At 52.3% G+C, this 21,599-nt stretch overlaps 6 protein-coding genes across 6 annotated transcripts; 5 read left to right on the top strand and 1 right to left on the bottom strand.

Moving 5' to 3' along the window:
- J4E82_010676 (uncharacterized protein) lies at positions 1-573 on the top strand (the record flags this gene model as incomplete). Its single annotated transcript, XM_051736887.1, has 2 exons — positions 1-207; positions 256-573. The coding sequence occupies 2 exons, from the start codon at positions 1-3 to the stop codon at positions 571-573; spliced, it is 525 nt and encodes a 174-aa protein (XP_051583359.1).
- A 1,444-nt stretch (positions 574-2,017) lies between these two features.
- Positions 2,018-2,853, top strand: J4E82_010675 (uncharacterized protein; the record flags this gene model as incomplete). Its single annotated transcript, XM_051736886.1, has 3 exons — positions 2,018-2,215; positions 2,263-2,460; positions 2,509-2,853. 3 exons carry the CDS (start codon positions 2,018-2,020, stop codon positions 2,851-2,853), a joined length of 741 nt encoding a protein of 246 aa, XP_051583358.1.
- Positions 2,854-9,704: 6,851 nt separating this feature from the next.
- On the top strand, positions 9,705-10,490 carry J4E82_010674 (uncharacterized protein; the record flags this gene model as incomplete). The annotated part of the gene is made up of 1 exon (XM_051736885.1): positions 9,705-10,490. One exon carries the CDS (start codon positions 9,705-9,707, stop codon positions 10,488-10,490), a length of 786 nt encoding a protein of 261 aa, XP_051583357.1.
- Positions 10,491-12,825: 2,335 nt separating this feature from the next.
- J4E82_010673 (uncharacterized protein) lies at positions 12,826-13,452 on the top strand (the record flags this gene model as incomplete). Its single annotated transcript, XM_051736884.1, has 3 exons — positions 12,826-12,875; positions 12,998-13,074; positions 13,124-13,452. The coding sequence occupies 3 exons, from the start codon at positions 12,826-12,828 to the stop codon at positions 13,450-13,452; spliced, it is 456 nt and encodes a 151-aa protein (XP_051583356.1).
- A 2,933-nt stretch (positions 13,453-16,385) lies between these two features.
- On the top strand, positions 16,386-18,303 carry J4E82_010672 (uncharacterized protein; the record flags this gene model as incomplete). The annotated part of the gene is made up of 4 exons (XM_051736883.1): positions 16,386-16,423; positions 16,799-16,965; positions 17,109-17,938; positions 17,995-18,303. The coding sequence occupies 4 exons, from the start codon at positions 16,386-16,388 to the stop codon at positions 18,301-18,303; spliced, it is 1,344 nt and encodes a 447-aa protein (XP_051583355.1).
- A 217-nt stretch (positions 18,304-18,520) lies between these two features.
- On the bottom strand, positions 18,521-18,981 carry J4E82_010671 (uncharacterized protein; the record flags this gene model as incomplete). The annotated part of the gene is made up of 2 exons (XM_051736882.1): positions 18,521-18,714; positions 18,783-18,981. 2 exons carry the CDS (start codon positions 18,979-18,981, stop codon positions 18,521-18,523), a joined length of 393 nt encoding a protein of 130 aa, XP_051583354.1.
- Positions 18,982-21,599: the final 2,618 nt, after the last annotated feature.

Here is a 21,599-nt window from a genome sequence, read left to right as displayed (position 1 = left end):
ATGTCCCCATGGATTTTGGACGTACAGACAACAAAGAGAACGTGTCCGCTCACGAAGAACGACAAGACAGATCCAATCGAATGCACTGAAGACGAGGCCAGTGTGCAGCCCTCTGAGACTTCAGGTACCGAGAAGAAGCGAGGGTGGAAAAACCATCGATTCGATAGCAGGAGGAAGAGCAATGCCGTCAAAGAGTGCGATATACGCGTGGGTTTCCAATTCAAAATCGCTGTTGTCTCGCTAACCTAAGTAAAGGCATCCGGATCCGACACATTGATCATCGCAAAACACGAATGGATCATCTTCGGAGATAGACTTAGAGAACAAGAGAACCAAATTCTTAGTCACGACGAACACATCCGGAACATCGAGAAAAGTCTGATCGAAAGGGACGATCGATTCTGCAAACTGGAGACCGAATATTCGGAGCTCAAGCAAATTGTCCTTGAAGTTGGAAGAAAACAAGCACTCGTAGTGGAGCATGATCAAAGGACTGAAGAAGCTATACCTCTGAGTAGCACCAGTATGCCATTTCAAACTGGCGACGGAGAGTCGTCCGCAAAGGAGGCGTAATTTTCCCTGGTCATGGTGCGGAAAGTTTGACTTGGACATAATCACAGCATAGAAAATCTTGCCACATCGCAGCAGGACAATATGTAGCATTCGGAGTAGATTCTTTGAACTCTGTGATGTTTTCCACGCTCAAGCTTTCAATAGCTAGCCGAGGTTTCTGCGAGTCATTCAAGCGTGTCATGATGGCCGCCTCACGTAACGGCTTCGTGTTACCGTCGACGATTATCGAATGTGTCACTTGCATGGCACGTTTAGCAGTCAATAGCAAACGACGTCGAAGTATGGACGGTCCACGAAGGCAATGTACTCCCCATAGTCAGACTCTTGCAATGGAAGGCTACCAGTGCCTTGCAGTACACCCTCAGAGATGCGAATCTGGCACTGCGCCGTCGAGTGGTCTCGCGAAATACTGTGCGTACGTTTAGAGAGGTCATACAATGACGAAGACAACCCGTGCCGGAAAGCACGAGTACAGTGGGTATCAAGTAGACTGTAGACTGCCGTCCCCTTGAGACAGTTACTGTGGACAAGATCAATCCAGTTTCCACAACAGTATTCGACCTAGCGGTGACTCGCTACTTCGCCCAGTCGGTCCCCTATGTTCCTTCAACGCATAACCCAGCGACATCGCCACTCCCACAGCCTTGTCGCCTCTCTGCATCCGACGGTATGCTTGTGAGCGTTTGTTTCCTTGGACGACACTGCGCCCTGTGGGTCATTCCTTGGAAGTATGGCCTAATATCCCGTGCGATAGGCTGGACAAATGGTCTCTCCTGTCTGCAGACTGGCAGGCTCCCGTCACGGACAATTTCCAAAGACAGTGCAATATAGACATGCGAATTGCGCAGTGAGAGGTTTTTAGCAAGGCATGATGACAACCTCGTTCAGGTCACATGAAGAGCCGGAAGGAAAGTCTGGAATCACAAACAGGATTCAGCCCACCTCCTCCCTTCAAACTACTTGGGGACAGGGAAAGAGCAGGATGAGAACACGTCGTGATGGTGGAAAATCAGCCATCCGCTGTAGTCAGACCACCTCCAGCCGCGTTGCATGGATGAGCGGCTTCTTGCTCTGCTTTCGGACAGCGTACTAGCTGGAAGCCAATGCCATGGACCAGAGAGGGGAGTGGAAACCAAGGTGTGGCATTGGAGCCAGGATGGAGGCCGCAGGTTTCAGTTGGCGACAATGCTGCCTGCCTTCTGTCCAGGGGCAGAGGAGGGTATATAAAGAGCCAGTCTCTCCTGCAAGCATCCTTCAACCATCTCACCTCTTTCTTGCACCTCCACAACATGGACACCTAGTCACCTTCATCGTCACAGGCAATGTCATGTCCATTGAGGTATCAATCTCGCAACGGCCGCAGTCCTGGACAGGTAAGAGAAATCCTCTTTAAAGTTCGATTGGAGTCACGATGGTTGAATACGAACCATTGGTTAACCGTCTGATGAAGAGGAAGGATCTAAACGATCGACCACAACCGGGCGTCAACGAATACACTGTAGTCTCAGACAGCGAAGATGAGTGGGATGACGACGATGCCACAATATTTGACGTTGGGAACCAACGTCTTAGAACGGAGACTATCACAGTCGAAAACTCTCTGTCGTATAAACCGTCGTGGAAACCTACTCTAGACAAACAGGTACTTGCGAAGTCACATCGTTTTGTGTATAGCTGACCTTGAACAAGATTTATTCTTCGCAGAACGACCACAATGCGACCTCCTTCGAACGCAATCAAAAGCGAAAGCGTAAACCCAAGGGTTTAGCGTTAGAGTTTTCCAGAGTGGATCCAATCACCGAGAACGACATGAGAAACGCGAGAAAAAAAAGGAAAGCCTTGGGATTACATAGCATACAGCCAACAAACAGAGCTTCGAATCACCCTGTTAGTTTTTTGCCAGACGCTTCAGGCAACCCACTGACCAGGTGCTAGGATCTCAATGACGGTATCCTCCGAAGAGAGGAGTCAAACTACATCCGCACAGTTATCGATGTTCTCAAAAATCGATTGCCAGACTATACAGAGGATCGCAAACATAACGCGCGGAAGGTAATTGATCTCAGGAAGAAAAACATCGAAACGCAGGAAAGGCTCATTGAAGTCGAAGAGGAAAAGCTTCAACTCAGGAAGGCGAACCTGAAACTCGAAAAGGAGAAGCTTAAACTTGAGAAGAAGAACTTGGAGAACGAAGAGATTTTAGATGACAACGAATCGAGGCAGGCCATGGTCCTAGTCAAAATACTGGAACAGAAGCTTGGGGACGTTGGTGCGCAGTAGCCGTCAGTATTTGAGGACTCAGTCTTACTTGGTGCGAACACAAGAAGGACCAGCCTATCTACAAACACACCAAAGAAAGTTTTTGTCTGTATGATGTTGTGATCTTTTCCGCGTCCATTCTCCCTACAGCTGTGTAAAAGTGCTATAGTCCTCCAGGCGTGCCATGGAATCCCCACCACGCGACAGCTTCACGTCGTCTTTGAGGAGATCTTATGTTGCACTCGCATGACTTTTGTAACTAGCCGCAGTAGACGAAATCGAAATATCGATGTTCCACGCAGGTAGTGTGCTCAGAGTGACCGGGCACTAGCAGTCAACAGTCTACGTCGAGCTGGAGCACTATCAGATGGTGGCGTAGAACCACCTCCTGACATGCGACAACATCTACATCTGCCTATGGTCAGATCAATTTTGAAGCCATCTTGGGTTGTGAAAAGTGCTTAGTGTGCATAACGCAAGCAAATCGTGATCTTTGTAGACGGCCCGACCGAGCCAGGGCAACACTTTTGGAGGGCCTTCCCTGCCTGGAAAACCCATAATGGTTACAAGACCAACATCGAAAATCCCACGGACCCAGAATATGGCCAGCCTACACCATACACAGATTCATCACGATTATGGGATTTAAACATTGTTGCGACACGCTGAACGCATGTATGGAACAAGTGCTTGCTCAAAGTCAAACGAAAAGCTCATTTCGTAACTGATTCCCCATTATCTGAGCAACGTAAACCGCTTTCGAGACAATTCTTTCTGCTATTGGTTTCGCGTACTCATGCATCTAGCGTTTCGTGTATAGCAAATCCATTGTTCCCCTTCTGCACACAGTTTCCAGACAGTCTGCTAGGGAGATCTGCTTACTCGCTTTCAGCTAAGCGTCAGCCATCAGCATCGTATGAACCATATCTGTTACCCTCTAGCCAAGCGCATGTGTTGTCGCTGATGGCAGAATCGAAGCTGCATTCTTCAGTCACAGTACGGTAGGTGTAAAAACGTCATGCCCTGCCAGTTGCAGGAGGTACTATGTGACGTTCTCCTAACCCCATATATACAGCAGCCTTGTTAACTCCTAGCCACCCTCTACAGTGCGACTGTCTCGATAGTTCTGTCCTGGCGAACAGTATGGACCACGCCGATGAAAAGGACCGTTGTTGTCAGGAACGTAGGTCAATGTGAGGTTGAATGCCTCACGTGACCTCTGTTAGTGCGAGTATAAGTAGAACTGCCGAATCGAGTACTAGAAGGTATCGATTCGTCTATCCACACCAGACAATATACTATGGCTCCACTATCTCGTGCACTCCGTATCAGCTAGTAGAATACTGTCTGACAGTTGTTTGCTTTGTGAGAAACCTCGATCCGGCAACGCTCCATACGAACGAGGTTGGGCTGCACAGATTTGCAGGAGATCGAAATGTGCCAGAAAAAAACGTCGCCTACTGCAAAAGGTCTCAGAATGCAACGGAAATGCTGGCATCCTGGCTTTCGAGGTTCATCACTACCACCACTCTAGCCACCCCAGCGAGGCTGACCCGGATCGAACGCATACCTACAGCTACGAGCTCCATGCCGAATCGCTTCCAAACAACGACGAGGTGCTTTCAGTACGTAGAGGCCCTTTCTACATCGGAGCGTTCACTCAGCCGTTCGAGAATATGGGAACACAGCACCTTGCTAGAAGTGCTTGATAAGCTGCGATCAGGATATTTTAGCGTAGATGGGATGGAGCTTTACTCTTTGCAAGTGAATCAACCGAGTCTACGCACCATCTCTGCTCAACAAGCGGACCTAAAGGGCTCCAATCTGACAACGATAGGTCATAGAACAGTAAATAGTGAATTGCACACCTACGGAAGCCAAAGAGGCCTGCGGACAGTCGGCAGCCAGCTCTCTCCGCTGCCAGAACCCCGACACAGTGAAACCCACAACCCTCCGGCAAAGCCTTACCGAGCGCAATCCTGACGCTACCTCAATGGAAACTATAGTTATACTATCCTTCGTGTATCCGTTAGTTGTTAAAGAGAATGGATCCAGTGCCAGCGACGTGCTTCTCAGGCACGCTCCAGCTGCGCACAAAGAAGCACGGTCTTGGTAACGGGCGGAACTGAGATAGCATTGGCTTGAGTTGAGGAATCCCTTTCCTCGGGAGATTATGGGATACGTACTGCGACCGTCACTAAAGGGCGATGTATCTCCAAATTCATACACAGCCATTGCTTGGATCGTATCTAAGTATATCAAGACCACGCATATACACATTCAGCTAGGCTTTGGATTTCTGTAGTGCTTGATGTTTCATGTCACAACATGCAGGTCTCTGAACGTGCTCTCGATATCTCCTAGTAGAAACCTCTGTTCCTGCTTCACTATGTCCTTCGATCCGCATTGCCACATGTACTTCGAAACATTGCGTAGCGTATGTGGCAAGCGGGCGACGCAGGCAAGCGAGCGCCGCACCCCCACCAACTTTGATCATCTCTTTCACCTTAACGTACACTGGCCCAACATAGCGCTACCCTAGTAGCTTCGAATGAAGCAGGTATTCAGCCTGCTATTTCCTCTATCGTATCTCATCAAATACAGAGTAATCGCAATGCTGCTGCTATCCATAGCGTGTCTGAACGATCGATCCGTCGCCGACGCGCTGGCGTACCTGCCCGACGCGATTGCCAGCCCAACTCGAAGAAACTCACCCAGAGAGGAGAGCAGGTAATCATCAGCTATATACTTAACCTAGACCAACGTGGATTTGCGTCTACATACGTAGCTGTACGCGATATGGCTGACAAGCTGCTGGCTGCGCGCGGTGCATGCCAGGTTGGCGTCCACTGGCCGCGCAGCTTTGTCAAGCGTGCAAACAGGCTCACGGCACGTTTTGATTGAACGTGTGATAAGCAATGAGCTCTATGCGAAGTCCTCGTTTTAATTAAAAGTTGGTTTGACTTGTATATACAGCGGTCGATTCTTCGTTCGTTGACAGGACTTAGCACAACCTCAAGACAAGCCTATTGGAAAAAAAGCAGAACTTACCAAAAGACAGAAGTAAGTTGCGAAGTATGTTTTTGCCAGACGTATGAGGCTGTTTCAAGCTATCCGAAAGCGATGTCGGCCTCGATCGGGAGTACCGACCAGGGCGGCAACGATGCATAACCTTACGCTCCACGGCAGCCACAAGGCTGGTATAACTTTCTTGCTTCACGTCAAGACTTCTAGCGCTAGATAGATTCTCTCGAAGCCGAAATCCCTCGCTTGTCTTCCGATGCAGAGGTTGCTCCTGGCATAAGGAATAGATATCGCGCACCTTAAGAAGAATGATGATGCCACCAGCGTGATGTAGTCGAACGCTCAACGCCCCTTGCTTTGGATTCGCACGATGACTCTGCATCAAACAGATTATTTAAAAAGTCTGATATCACACTAGACGGCTAGCACCAACCACCTTGGGCCCACTTTCTCGATCTCTGTGATCCCACCGGCTGGTTCTCATCGGAGCGTATCGCCCTCAGCAAGAATCGCTTGTTCCCAGTGGAATCTCAGGCAGTCGCTTGGAGGTAGGATGGGATATGTTGAGCTTGGTGCACAGCCTGAGCGACTGAACGACACTGGCAAGGTCTCTCTCATGCCACGTATGTAGAGAGAGATCTACTACGTAGCAAAGTATAAGAAGGTGGTGACTCTTCACTAAATAAGTCCGCCTCATGATGTAAAGGTTACACTGTAAGTGAAGGTACAGTACCGTGTCGTGGGAAGAGATGGGAAACCCTGGATCCGATCCGTCATTTCTAGAAAGCACAATAGTAAGTACTACTGTACCAATGTTAACAGGAACGGGGTGTAAAAGTGCAACTTAATGCTGTTCAAGTAGTTAATATAAGATAATAAGGATTCTGCCATAAAGCGTATCCTAAGCGTAATTTGCAAATATGAGACTTTTCTTAGTTTATGTCAGTTCGGATCCGAGTACAGTGAGCGTTGTCAACGCACCAGTTTCCAGAGAGACTCAATACAAATCTATGATTGTTCCAATCTACCTTCTGACCTACCCCGCCTGTGCAACCAGGTGTACGAACTCGTCATACAGCGCACCTACCAAATAGCGTCTTCCTTCCACAAACTGTAACTCAACCTCATGATGTCGCCACAACTAGCACGCATACACTTCAACTGTCGGATATTGTCTATGGATGGAATGCACGGAAACGGTATGGTAACAGACTTGACAACCTCGAGATTAGAGGGCTTCGTTGCCCCATGCGCTGCGACTGCGAGAAGTATTGTTCTGACATCAAGCAAAGACGAAGCAAGAAATTTGCAAGAACTAGCGATGAGAAGCATAATTATGGAACAGAGAAAAGATGGGGAGCGAAATTTATTCTTTGGATTCTATCACTGATCGGACTGACACCACTATTTCCTTGTTTTTGCGGTATTCCTCATGGATGAGTGTACCTTTGCGTACGTGTAGTATGTGTTTTGGAAAGTATGATCGGCTCGCTATTCATTCTGCGTCGTAGCAGTACCATGGGATGGAGTTGTTGGAGTGGACGGCAACCACAGTTCAGCATCGCGGTTACGCGCACACGGAGCCTGCTTTGTGGTTCAAGATGGCAAGTATGTATTGCGAATGGAAGCTTCGTTATTCTCACAACTCAACACCGTGTCGCTCACCACCATTCCCCTCTCGACCGGAAGCGCAGCCCCTAGCCTCGCACCACTGTGATGACATCGTGTACCTCACTTTCCCCCCAACACTAACACTTCCCCCAGTTCGGATCAAAGCTTTCACGTGAAAGTCAGTTAGCCTGATTCTTTTCCCAAGTGTAACAAGACTCAAAAATGCTTACCGAAAGTACCAGTCAGCTACAACACTCTCACCACCAAGAGTGCATCCTACGATTTCGTTCTTGAGGCGCATCTTGCAGTCCTTGCTGTTCAATGTTATACCTCCACGACCTTTCCATATGACCCAAAATTCGGCTTCAAGCTCTTGGTTCAGTTGAAAGCAACGGTACTTAGCCTGACCTTCGACGAAATAGCCAGCTAAGCTGTGGTCACAGAACTCTGCCACTACTTCATTAGCCCCGTCCACGGACTGACCATACATATCGCCCGACATTGTATAACACTTAGCTTGGACCATAGTAACACCTAGGACGGCGAGGGTGAAAGGGCTGTAAAGACGCATGGTAGAGTATGAGCTGATATGCGGTTGATCTAAGAGACTGAGTTTGGAGTGTTTGAAAACCACTGAGGTTGGCCGAGCGGAGATAGAAACAGATATAACTGTGATTTACGGCATAGAAGAATTCGGAGTGTATGGCCCGGTTTCGACTGAACGTCGCTTTGCTACAGTGTGCTTAGGACAACATATATTAGTTGTATCATTCACTCGCGAAAGGTTGTCGCAGTGCAACAAGATACAGTGACGAACGATTGCTGTTTCACTCTTGCGCACAGTTGCAAGCTGATTCTTCCCAGCTCCACCATCTATATGTAACTTAGCGTTGGACGTCTGATCGATTTGGTTGGCCGGCACTTGACTGCAACGATGACCGGATCTTCATGGTGCTGCCTGCAAAGGTGAGACCACAATCGCTGATGGCTGTAATCGCGCGGCATAACAATAACACTGTCGATCTCGCATGGATCATTACGCGTACGCTGACAACATCGTCATCGGCTGACCCCTAACGTGCAGCCAAAGACATCGGAAGAGACCTCTCGTCCCTAATAAAATCTGCCGTGCTCATACAGAAGGTCAAAGCCAACAGCGATAAAGAAAAAAGGGAAGGTTTGGAGTCTAGAAAACTGATGAACATCCTACTTTGCATGATATGCGCTAGAGACTCCAGAATTGAACTAGAAAGACTGCTTAATTAGTAGAGCAAACGTCAATCTTGTAAACGAAGACAAAAATCATCTTACTCTGATACACGCAGCTTCTGCCGAAGGCCGCTTCGACATAGTGAAGATGCTGCATAACAAAAAGGCAGACATCGATATTAGAGATCATCAGAATGACACCGCGCTCAATGTAGCAATCGATCATGATCACTGGGCCTTAGCAAGTTGGCTCTTTGCGAAAGAGGTAACTACATCATTTCATCGCTGACGCAGGATTGGCTAAGATACGATGTAAGCCCTCATAGACCCAGGCGGTCCATAACTCTGTGCGTGTCTGTGCGAACTCGTGAGCATGTTTCATGAGCTCTCATAACGGCTGTTTCCGAAGAGACAGCGATGAGAAGGCACCTAGAATTCACTTTCCGTTCGTCAAGGCTGATGTCCCAGGATCGGCACACGCCACAGGGACCTGTAAGCCGCCATCTCGCCCAGTACAGGCGTTAGACTCCAGAAGTGCTAGGCCCTGACTGGTGTGCAGATGTCGTCGGTGCTCGACAAAACCTGGTGCTGACGCCAACTGGTGGTGTGTTGAAAAGACTCACCCGACGGCGGAGATGTGTAAGAACGAGGCAGACACAAGACGTCACACGGCACGCAGCGAGCGATAACAAGAGTACGAGGAGTGAGCTAATAAGCAAGTAGCCAGGTCGACTTACAGATGGCAGCGGAAGATCTGTTTGAGACATGGCTATAGTCGTTTGGCGGAGCGATCACGAATCTAGTGATTTGTACCGGTGCGAACAGGCCGTTGCTTAGGAGTGTCTGCCGTCGATTCACACAGCTGCTGTACCAACGAACGAGGCGGTGACTTGCAGAATGCACTACAGTGTCACAATTGCAGCGGGATCCCCTTTCTAGCCGTGTGAAGTCTGCACGGTGCATGAATTTATAACCCTACCTCCTCGCGGCAGTCTGCGCATGCATGCCCTCTCTATCACCAGCTCAGCATGCCTCAATACCTCACTCAGCTTGGTCAACTATCCAGTCTCATCGATCATGTCGCTGAGAAAGTGGCCAAGGTTTTACCGCGCCTATCCGTCTATAGGCCAGGTGTGGACGAGGCCTGTCTTCCTTCCATCGCCGACTTCGTCCTGTACGTCACCATACGGTCTTACACCACCATCCCGGAACTCATGATGAGCCTCATATATCTATCATGGTTCCGGGGTCGCCTGCATCCTGCTCACCTCGGTCGCCCGTCTACCCCTCATCGAGTTTTCCTAGCGGCCTTGATGCTCGCACATAAGGTCCACAACGATGACAGCGTGAACAACGCTTGCTGGGCGGATCTCAGTGTCATTCCTGAATGCGGCTTCGCCGGCTTCTCGAACGTGGAGGTGAACCTGATGGAAGCCCAATTCTTGGCAGCGCTTGGTTGGGACGTACATATCGATGCCGACCTGTACGAATTGTTCAGCCGGGAGATTTACATCACAACTTTCTATCCACCTCCTCCCTCCCAGACAGAGCAAGGTTGGGTCTGCGGGTGTTGCATCTGCATCGATTGGTGGACATGCCCAGCACAGGGATTATCGCACTGCACGACCTGCCTCACACCAAGCTATGCTGAAGTGGAGATGCAGAAGAAAGTACTCGCGGTAGAACAATTCCAGGCGCTGCAACCTTCTCCCACCGAAAACGAGGTCTGTGTTGCACTACACCACCACCTGGCACCAGCCGGTCACCACGCGCAAGAAAAGTGCAATCGAGCCACGAAGACCAACGCCTTCTAATCTCCATCACCAGCAGCGAACAGACGTTTGAATGATCGAACGTGCATTGTTTACACGGCACGACACACTGGGTGGGCCTCTGAACATGTGCTGCGTCTCTTGCGCATGTGCATTGCTATCTCCGGTAGGCACGCCATGGAGGATCGCTGCACTGAAGTGAGATTGCAAGGCACACACAAGAAGACGGACGTAAGACATGGCCATGCCAGATTGCCGCTGTTCTTCTCGTTCACAATGGTGCTCATAACAACCACAGAATAGCAAGATGCAGCCAGGGATGAATCAGCGATACGGTCGCCTCTGGATCGGTGGCTTAGAACCCTTCGCAATAGTCGCCCTGTCATAATAGGAACGCTGTCACGAGCTGTGCCATGACCTGGCCTAGAAGTCAATAGAGCTAGAGCGATACAGTCCACAAAACATGCACTCTGTCTCACTGACTCTTGCTCAATCGCACCCGCGCCCAGCGGCACAAACTGTGACGATCCACGTGGAGACGTACACAGCCGTTCACGTTGTCCGGACTCGCCTACTGAACGGCTAGGCATCAGAATATACGATTGGAAGGTACACAAGTTGTCGTGATAAATGTTAGGATTTGCTATCCACCGTCTATACAGGTAACTCTCGGTACTAGACACACGTGCCGCGATCCACCATCCCTCCACAAGCAACAGAGCTCACTCAGGTCGTATCTTGATTACGTCCTCGGCTGTGCCGTTTTTCTTTTCTGCTAGCAATTCATCAACTTGCTTCTGCAACTCGGCGATCTTCTCCTCAAGCTGCGTTTTCTTCTTTGGCTTCTCCTTCGGCACGTGTACGTTCTCCCCGATCAAGTCGCCCTTATCGTCGAGTGCCATGCCCTTCTTCTTGAGCATCTTCTCGACCTCGGGTACCAACTCCTCGAATGTCTCGACACATTGGACACCGTACTCCTCACACGTGATATGGACGTTCCCTGACTTCCAGTAGTCTTGACCGCAGCAAACAACAACCTTATCGGAATCCATCCAGCGGCCCAGCTCGAGGAGAGATACGGGGCTTTTGGTCCTAGTGTCGAAAAAGAAACAGATGACGTCTGCTTGTTCCAGTGCTTTCAACTCCCATACGACCTGTTGTCTGAACAATTCGTTCTTGGCCTGTTGCGTAATGCTTTGATCCCATTTGCCTTTCCGGGGATTGCACACAGTGATCGGCAAGTGATTCAGCAGGGTTGCCATCAGCGGCTGCCAGTTGACTGCATCGCCCATCTCTATACTGCCAGCGGTAAAGACGGTGAACTTGCGGTATGTAGGTGGTTTCGGGGGATTGCATTCCACAAAATCTTTGTGTGGTGTTGGTTCTGGTGACGGCCGAGGTGGAAGTTGGTGGTTTACGTCTTCAACCACCTTGTCAATACTCGTTATGCCGGGACCTTGTTCAGCCACAGTGGGTGGGCTCGAGGTAGGATCCATCTTTCTTATGGGAGTTCAAGGGTCCGTAGCCGTTCTGTCGTTGTGGTTGTGTGAAAAGACTGAGTGATGGAATTGCGCAGAGCTGGAAACTGTATTATTGTGACTGCGAACTAGCTTTCGTTTATAAAGGGTAGCAATGCCTAGCGCTTCAGGTCCAAGGCTGACAGCGAGGCGAAAATGGAGGAGACAGCGGTTCTGACGTTAACCCAATGTCGACGAACAGGCATCCAAGCCTCGTCACGACGACACAAAATGCCGTGGCTGTGCGTCGTCTGAGCCGCAGGCGACGCTCGAACGCTGTGTACCGTAGCGACAGCGACGAAGAGACTAGGCTCGCTGATCCGAAAAGTGTCTTTCTCGGTAGAGTAAGTAAGCTGCTGATGTTGGGGACGTAAGCAGATCGCCGTTAGGCGACGGCAGCTCAAGCGTCTTTCTGGCAACTGTGATGCAGCATTCGGTCAACGCGGTGGGGAATGTCTACATCGAAGATGAGTATGACGCTGACGGTTACAGCGATGGTGTTTACGACGCTATAACGATTACGGCAAGCAGACAGGACGAGTGGTGGAATCGCCCACGCGTCACGGAGATGCGTGGGAATGCCACACGCATATCTGCTTTAGCTGTCCATTCCGTGTATCGTAAGCAGCGCGCGACACGTGGCTGACAGTGGTTTCCGCAACCTGGCGCTGCTGTGCAGACTTAGCTACGTAGAGGTATGTCGCCTGGATCCGATCTTGCCTGTTGGATGGTGCCTTCTTCGCACGTCACGGAAGATCTCGCATCTGGGCAGGTACAAATGGCGGACACGGGCGGTATAAAGGCGATATCGCTGGGTATTACAACATTGGACCTGCTGTATTCGCCACAGTACCTCCACCATGCTATACTTTGTCGTATGGCTCGGCCACATCGCGGCAGTCGCTGCGCAGTTTGACCTTACGCATACTCCATGTGGAACTAGCCCGCCCATTTACCCTTCCCGAAAGCAACCCTGGGAATGGTTCCTTCTTTATCTGACTTACCGTCCAGCCTACACTACCGGAGTCGGAGGTGGGAAGAAGCGCTGGAGGCAGCTGGAGATTTCGTCGACCACCTGACACTTGCGGAGAAGGCTGGCATGATAATAGGTAGGGAGCACTCTGTTGCAGATTGACAAGCAACTGAACTCGTCTACAGGTACCACGGGCGCCTGCCTGGGCGATGTAGCACCTATCAGCCGTCTCAATCTCACTGGCCTCTGCCTGCAAGATGGACCGCAGGCGATCCGCAACGCCCCCTTTGTGTCTGTTTTCCCGGCTCAGCTGTCCGTAGAAGCATCCTGGGACCTTTTGCTCGCCCATCAGCATGCGTTCTATATGGGCACAGAGTTTTGTGCCAAAGGCGCCCACGTCGTACTGGGCCCAATCGCCGGCCCGCTTGGGCGATCTTCCTTTGGCGGACGTAACTGGGAGGGTTTCAGTCTGGAAGCCTACCTCTTAGGCGAACTCGTCGCAGTGACCATCTAGGCGATCCAGAGCGCGGGCGCTCAGGCAGCGACGAAGCACTACATCATCAACAAGGAGGAGATTCAGCGGAATCCCACCTTTAGCGCCAATCGAATGACCATCGAGGCGATCAGATCCAACATAGACGACAAGGCAAGCCCTACCAAACTGCTTGCGGGCCACGACAACTGACCATGTCCTCCAGGCTATGCACGAGACATACCATTAGCCGTTTGCCAATGCCGTGCGAGCAGGCACTGCCTCAGTCATGTGCTCCTACCAACGCATCAACGGAAGCTACGGCTGCCAGGACGGCAAGGCGCTTGATGGTCTGCTGGAAAACGAACTCGGTTTTTAGGGCTATGTTGTGTCCGACTGGTTCGCTGCGCGTGCTGGCGTGCCATCCGCCAACGCCAGTCTGGTACGTGTTGTCCCCAGGGCTTCGGGCGCCACCCATCTAATTGCGAACAGAATATGAACATGCCTGGTAGCATGAATTTCCTCAGGAAATCGGCGTCGTACTTTGGTGAGAATATCACCGCGGCCGTGTAAGTGACGCCAATTAGCAACACCCTGTACCTTACTGACCCTATTCAGTAACAACGGATCGCTTTCGAGTGACCGGCCGAGAGACATGGTCGTACGCATCCTGATCCCGTACTTCCATCTAAAACAAGATAAGGACTAGTCGAAAGAAGTCGCCTTTGTCTTGGAGCGGCGCGACCTCAGTTGTTGAAGCACAGCTGCACAAACATGGACCTTGCCGGAAGAGTCCCTTCACGCAATGTCGGGTTTCAGCTCACGAGATCTTCCGACGAACGAGAAGTTTGAGCTGTCCTTATCACCATGATAGAAACGTGGGATGTATGCCAAGTAGGAGGCTGCTGGCCGGCGCGCACGGTAGAAATCTCTTCCTGTGACGCTATCGCGGGCTGGCCTGTTCTGTACGTAATAAGCACTCATTATGTAATTCACAAAGAGAACCTGCCGGTTCTGCCATTATGGAGATACTCGTGACCCGCCACTCACCTCGAGTACGTATTCCGCTTCTCGATTGTGTTGCAAAGACATACGAATGCAAAGCATGCCTACCGCGTTCCACGCATCGCTGCTTGCGAGGGAAAAGACGATCATTATGTAGGATGAATAGATACTAGCAGCCAGGCAGTCAGCTCTACCTCGCCATTCCGAGGGGGAGTTGGGTGGTTAGAGCTGGGAACAACGTCAGTAGCGCTTCGCTCAAGGCGTACATCACGCACCTATCAGCGTACTATGCCACAAGAGCATTCCCATCCTTCAATCTTGCAATGATCCGTAGCGACACGAGCCACGCCAAACGTACGAGCTCAAAAGACACCCATGTGACCATCCTCTCGTATAGGAATAGCAGCAAGTACCACATACCAGACAAAAAGACCGCCCCGTCCACTGACGCATGCACGTTCGGAGGAAGGCGATATCGACATTGACACCATTGTTTGCCTCCACCACATACCTCCGGGATGATTTACACTGTAGCAAGTTGCCTGCAACCGGAGCACGGTACTACAGAACGACGACATGAACTGATACGCTTCTCACTACCATCACTGATTCCACCTCGAACCCAGGTATACTCGTCCCGCTTCTCACCATCGACCCTGTTGAGACAAATGTATTGCTTCTGCAGTGCGAACACTGGCGCAGCACAACCATAGACCTGTTGTAGACATCCTCCTTGGTGCCGATGGCCGCTGCATTGAGCCAGCGGTACGATTACAAGTTGCCGTTCTACATGCAGTAATAATCAAGTCTCGGATAGGGACCGCCTGTCGTGCCCTGGCTAGGCTGCGTTTGTCCCCTGGGAACCTGAGAGTAGGGATGCTTTCGTGCGGACACCGATGAGCCTGAGTTGGATGCGGGAAGCAGTCGTCTCTGCGGCGTCCTGCGCTTGCCCGCAGGCCCGTGACACGGGGGCTCTGACGAAATCTTCGCATGGTAGGATTGGAAGGATGGCAAAGTTGGACGCTGAGCGGGCCCAGGTGTCTCGGTCGCGCTTAGGTTTGGGGGTAGCAACCTTTCCGCTTTTTTCGCGATCTTCTTTATGTTCTCGTCCTTGGTCTCCCTGTCTAGCGTTAGGCCAATGTGCGCGGAGCGAAACGCGTTGTAAAAAAACGTACTCCTTTACCCTTGACACGTGTCTTGATGCCCACGCGCCATTCTCTAGGAATTGGATCCACTGCGGGTAGGCAGGATCCCAAAAGTAGGGCCTGCGATCAACTGGAGAATAGCGAACATTGTCGAAGTTCACCGGTATCGAACTCATCCCGCTCGGTCACAAGTCGTTATCGCCCGACAGGCAGCAGGTCGTCGCATCCTCAAATAGGTTATCCCCATCATGAGTGCTTGCTCTACTGAAATCTGCGGCACAGTTCTCAGACGCACGCGCAAGTCCGATGCGGCAAGTTGGGCATGGTGCCCAGCAACAGCCGACGACAGTGATCAGCTTGGAACGTCGCTCTCGGTTCCCACGCAGAGCCGATGTCAGCAGTTCAAGCGTCCATGCGGCTCGTTTGCAGCGTCAGTATATCCAAGGTCGATACTCGCTTATCGTAACCCCCGTCTGCCCCGTAAGCAGCTTACAGGGGCTACAAGGGCGGATCAGGGAAGGCTGCCGTCCCGCAACGCGTACGCGAGCGTAAGCCCATCGCGAAGCTGCATGCACAGGGTAGATCGGCGTCTATGATCGTCGTGACTCCGGCAGGTCATCTCTGCTTCGCCATGGCGATGGCCCTCTCGTACAGCCAGAGTGCTGAGCCCTAGCTCCCTCCTCGACATCCACTGATCCAGATGACAGGAAGCCAAGACTAAGAGACATAGTGTTTTGCGCAGAGAAATGCCCCTAGCGTCGTTGTATGTTGTCGCAGGCCAAGTGGTGTCGCGAACATGAACCTTATTGCTAACAACGCCGTGCGATGACCTTCATACGAGCTGAGCTAGGATACTACAATCAGTACAACACATGCTCTCTCCTCATTGTTCTGTCTATAGTACCTGCACTCCACCGTGCGACATATCTTAAGCAGCCTACTCCGTGCACCGTTGCATCGTTCGGTTGCTGCGCTCTCGTGTGCATCGCCTTGCACGTACAGACGGTATTCAGGAATGTGGGTTGTATATCTAGTGGTCGCGGCTGGCTTCATGTTCGGCATTGTCGCATGGCGGCGTCGTTCGCGCCGCGGCGCCATTGGCCTGCCGAAGGGCCCTCGGGGCTACCCTATACTAGGCATGCGCTTGTTGTCGTCCAGCTGGCAGCGTCGAAATCACTGACCAAAGCCGTAGGTTGTTTCAGCTTGCTGAGAACATATCCCGAACAGACCCTCCACAGATGGGCCCAGGAATACGGACCGCTTTACTCCTTCACGATCGGTAACCAGCGCTTCGTCGTGGTGTCAGATCCGGGCATTGCGAAATCCCTCTTCCTCAGCAACGGAGCCATCTGCTCCGATCGCAAAGAAATGTTCGTCAAGAGTCGGACGATCCTCAAGGGCAGGGGTATCACCTCCACCCGATACGGGGACATGTGGTACGTCTCGTGTGATTCTCCACCCCTCCCCCTCCCCCTTCCCCTTCCCAGGAAAGTCTACGACAACGACAGGTACTGAGTTCCATTTGCAGGCGCAGACACCGCCGGATAGCGACGGCCTCGCTGGACCCGAAAGACGCCGGCCAGCAAACTGGCGTGCTCGATTTGGAAACGACGAAGATGATCAGAGCGCTCCTTAGGGACTGTGCGGATGGCAAGCGCCTGAATCCCCAGGTCTACATCGGACGCTGCTCTCTGAACTGCATGGTCGCAATCACATTCGGCTCTCCCAGGATTCGTGTCGCGGATTCACGAGTTCTGGCCCTCTCGCGCGAGTTCATGAACACGACCGGCCCCATGTCTAATCTGGTTGACTTCGTGCCCGGATGGCTACAGAGAAGCCTGCCGTGGGAAATGCAGCGTCGCGGGAAGCAACTGCACGCTGCCCTGGTGGACACCTATGGTCGCCAAGTCAAGCGCATCGAGCGTCGCATGGAGACCGGTGTGCAGGTCGAGGATTGCTTCGTCAAGACCATGGTCGCCACGAGAGACAGGGAGCAGTTGGATGATCTTGACATGGCCATGCTAGCCTCGGCGTTCATGGTGGGCGGTGTCGAGACGACGGCGTCCATCATACAGTGGTTTAGCGCGCTGATTCCCTCCCACAAACACGTCCAGCGCAAGGTTCACGAAGAACTCGACCGCGTCGTTGGCCGCAACCGTCTTCCTACCCTGGAAGACGAGGCCAATCTACCCTATTGCCGAGCTATCATCAAAGAGGTGGAGCGGTGCCACAATCCGTTCTGGCTGGGCACACCACATGCGGCCAGCAAAGACCTCGTATGTGACAACAAGTTCATTCCGGCGGGGTCGGTCTTGGTGTTGGATACGTGGACCATGCACCACGATCCAGTGCGATATCCTGATCCCCTCAAGTTTAACGTAAGCCATTTCTGTGCCTGTAAGAATCTCACCGTACCACTAACCACTGGGGACAGCCTGACCGTTACCTCGACGATAGTCTTTCTTCTGCCAAATCTGCAAGACTGGCTGATCCGCGCCTGCGCGACCACTGGACCTTTGGCGTCGGTCGGCGTATCTGTCCCGGTATACTCGTTGCACAGCGCGAAATTTGGCTTGCCGTAACGAAGATGCTGTGGGCGTTCGACCTGGCAGAAGTGCCAGGTCATCCTGTCGATCTGAACGAGTACGATGGTGCGAGTGGACGGAGCCCTGTTCCGTTTGAGATTGTGCTTCGGCCCCGATCCGAGCGAATCCGCAAAGTAATATGTAAAGGTATTGAATAAGCAGCAGCACTTATACCCTACACGGGTGGTATGAGAAATGTTTCGAGCGCGTTCAAGGGCTGTGGAGCAGGAAAAAGGTTCTAGGACGTAGCTTTACGCACGAATTACATCCTGTAAAGCTTTACCGCCATCGTGATTCGCGTGTCTTTTGGACGTTTGATGCCATGAGCGATACGCTAGATCCTGTATACCACCCCACCCCCCGCAGCCGCATGTATCAGTACGCCATGCCCTCATGCCAAGCGACAAAGGACTGCTGCTGATAGCTCGGCATGCCCTTCACCTTCTGTGGCGGTAGGGTATCCCAGTCAATCAGAGTATCATCGCTTTCGCGCGCAGCATGCAACGAGGTATGACCTTTGAGGGCCTTGATTCTCATCGTCGTGTCGTCGCTGTACCCCGCGCGAACACCTGAAACGGTTTTCAGCTGGCCCACCGCGCTTTGGCATTCCGGTCGTTCTAAAACAGATCCCACGCACGGTCCCAGCTTCCGCTCGCAGGAATCTCGAGAAACGAGTCGCCCGTCATGCCGCGCGCGATCCACACATCGTAGAACGTCGGATGGTCACCGACATACGTCCAGTCCATGGCGCATGTCTGATCGGCGCCCTGTAGCGTACGCTGATGGATGAGCTCTAGAAGATCCTCCATGCACAGAGCACCGTCGTTGGAGAACATCACGGTGTTGTTTGGGTTGTACTGCTCAGGACGTAGGACGAGGCCGAGTACGAACGCTTCAGGTAAGCATAGCGGTCGAGGTTCGGTTGCGGGCACATGAGACGCGGGTATGCGCGATCCCCCGGGCTCATGATCGGGTGCAGAGCTGTCTCGATGAGGAGCGTGGTGTTGGAACCGCCCCGAGGCGTCGTCGGGATTGGGTCCGTTGGGATGGCCGCAGACACATCGCCAGGCTCCGTTACGCGCTGCGAGCTAGAGGATAGAACAAGAGAGACGAGCACTGCAGCGTGTTAAAAGAGAGAGGGGAGAGGGGCCTTTCCCGAGAGATGCCACCCCAGTGCTGGAGAAGATGAGCTGCGAGAGTGAACAGCGTCAGGAGGAACAGCAACACAATGGCTTGGACGAGCGCTCGAATACTGCCCTGTGTCGCCATCGAAGCGGCGCGATAACAAGAGACAGACCAAGCGCGACGGCAATGGTCAAGAGCACGGTGGGAAGCAACTCGTGTAAAGGCACTACTACAGGTGGATATCCATCCGGCAGTCGATTCGCCGTTCGTACATCGCTCACAGTCGTCTAGGATGGTAGTACTCGACCCACACGCACCGCTCCACCGTAGTTGGTGGGTTGATTGGTTGGTTGGTTGGTATTCATTCTACGTCTGTTTGATGGGGAGCAAGTCCACCATCTCGCCCCCCGAAGGGCATATAGGACGTACTAAGCTATAGAATTACAGTGCTCACACACTACTTTAGAAAGCATTTCTTACCTGCGCGGGTATTGCTACCATTTCAAGCTACAGCTCCCCTTTCAGCTGGAGAGACTGAGCAGTATATGTACACACTAAGATGGATCCCTTGTGTTCGAAGGCAGTTCGCTGCCATAAGAGAAGGAGCAGGAAAGAGCGACGGATGTGGAGAGCCGGTGCTCTGTCGGATCGTGCCGTAGCTCTTCGCATGGAGAGCCTTGCATCCAGCCTGGCAATACCCTTGTATGGCAAGAACAAGGAATGTCAAGACTGTCTCATTGTCTTGGTGGTGGTGGTGGTGGTGGTGGTTGTGGCCTTCGACCGAACGTGAAAATCCAAGTAGCGCACGGACCATTTTGAAAAGATTTCAGCTCCCTGTGAGCTGAAAGGCAAAAGAAGGCAGCGCGCCTGCCACAACGCCGGCAGCGGAGAGAGGACGTTGGGAAAAGGATCCAAGAAGACATTGGAGTCGAATTTCGATGAAAAATTGATGGATATCGACCTTTCGGTGACTTGGAAAAGTTGGTGTTCGGTGACCGCTCCACCGTACATGCCGCGCTCGCTCGACACGCAACGAGCTTATGCGTCGTCGAACTCGGCCTGATGTCTGCAGCGGTATCGAGGATGCTGCTGACCATGAGTGACAGGTGCAGCTCCCTTTGCTCTTGCATTCGATGACACGTCGCATAGCCGCGTGATCGTGAGCGTGAGCGTAAGGAGAGGGGCACGTCCTGACGAGCGGTGCAAAGGTACATTGCCCATCGTTTCCCTCTGTCTCCAGCTCACTTCCCATCTCGGCCTGCACGCCGTCGTCCGCGCTAGCCTAGTCCTTCCCACAGCCATCACCTGCGGCGCCGTCACAACGCCTTGCACCTCGCGGCCATGGTGGGACGACGAGCTCTTGTTCGGCACGTTCTGGTAAGCAAAGGCCTCTTCTAGACGACGCGAGATGCGCTCTCACTCTTACCCTACTGTAGCGTGCCATTGCAGTTATGAAGCAGTTCTCCCGATCGACATCGCGGCCTGCGGTGTCTCGCAAACAGGTGCGTGCATGGCTAGATGTTACTGCGGGTTGCTCAGGCTCACTGGCGACACATCAGGTTGTCGAGACGCACTGCGCTGCGTTGGGCGCAGTGCTTCGCGCGCGCAAGGACCCTAAAGAGACTGTCTATCGTCGCCATCGCTGCCGAAGTGACAGACGCTACCCCGTCTGGCACAAAACTAGGCTGCGGGAAGCTTCCAGGCAAGGTGGGCGGACCGGAAACGGTGCGAGGCGCTCTCACAAGCTCGTCCAACGCAAGGGCAGCCGTCCGCGTAGGCAAGGGAGTACACCCTACGTAGCCGATGCATCGCCCGCGCTCGTCGTGGGCGGGAGCGCCAGCCAGCCCTCGCGGACCAGCGAAGGACGTAAGCGTAGTCTGGCGACGTTCTTGGCTGCCATCCTGGCGGCGTTTGTGGGCAGTCGAGTATAGCGCGGCGACTTCAGCCTACGCACCCCCTTCACTCAGATAGAGCTTCCGTAGAGCGTAATGCGTATCCTCCATAGAGGCTGAAACTGGGCAGAATGCAGACTGCTCACGCTGTAAGCACCGTGCTCGGGTGGCCGATTCGCCGACAAGACCTGTCATGGCGTCTTACGGACTGACAGTGTCATGCTCATAAGCATAGCCCATGGCATACCAGCGACCTGGTATTCTCTGCGCTGGAATACCAGTGCTGAGGAATGCCATGAGCTTAGGGCTGGAAGACCGGTACGCTGGAATTCCACGTGCTGACTGTGATGCAAAGCAGATCGTCAGCACGATCGCGCTCAAGAGCCATGGTAGAAAGACAGACATGGAGCTAAAGAGGGTGCAATGCGTCGAGTAAG

The sequence above is a fragment of the Alternaria postmessia genome (genome assembly GCF_024291825.1).
Source record: "Alternaria postmessia strain BMP 2775 chromosome Unknown scaffold_137, whole genome shotgun sequence".
Lineage (NCBI taxonomy): Eukaryota > Fungi > Ascomycota > Dothideomycetes > Pleosporales > Pleosporaceae > Alternaria > Alternaria postmessia.
The sequence above is the reverse complement of the archived record's forward strand: the minus strand, read 5'-3'. Positions and strand labels throughout refer to the sequence as shown.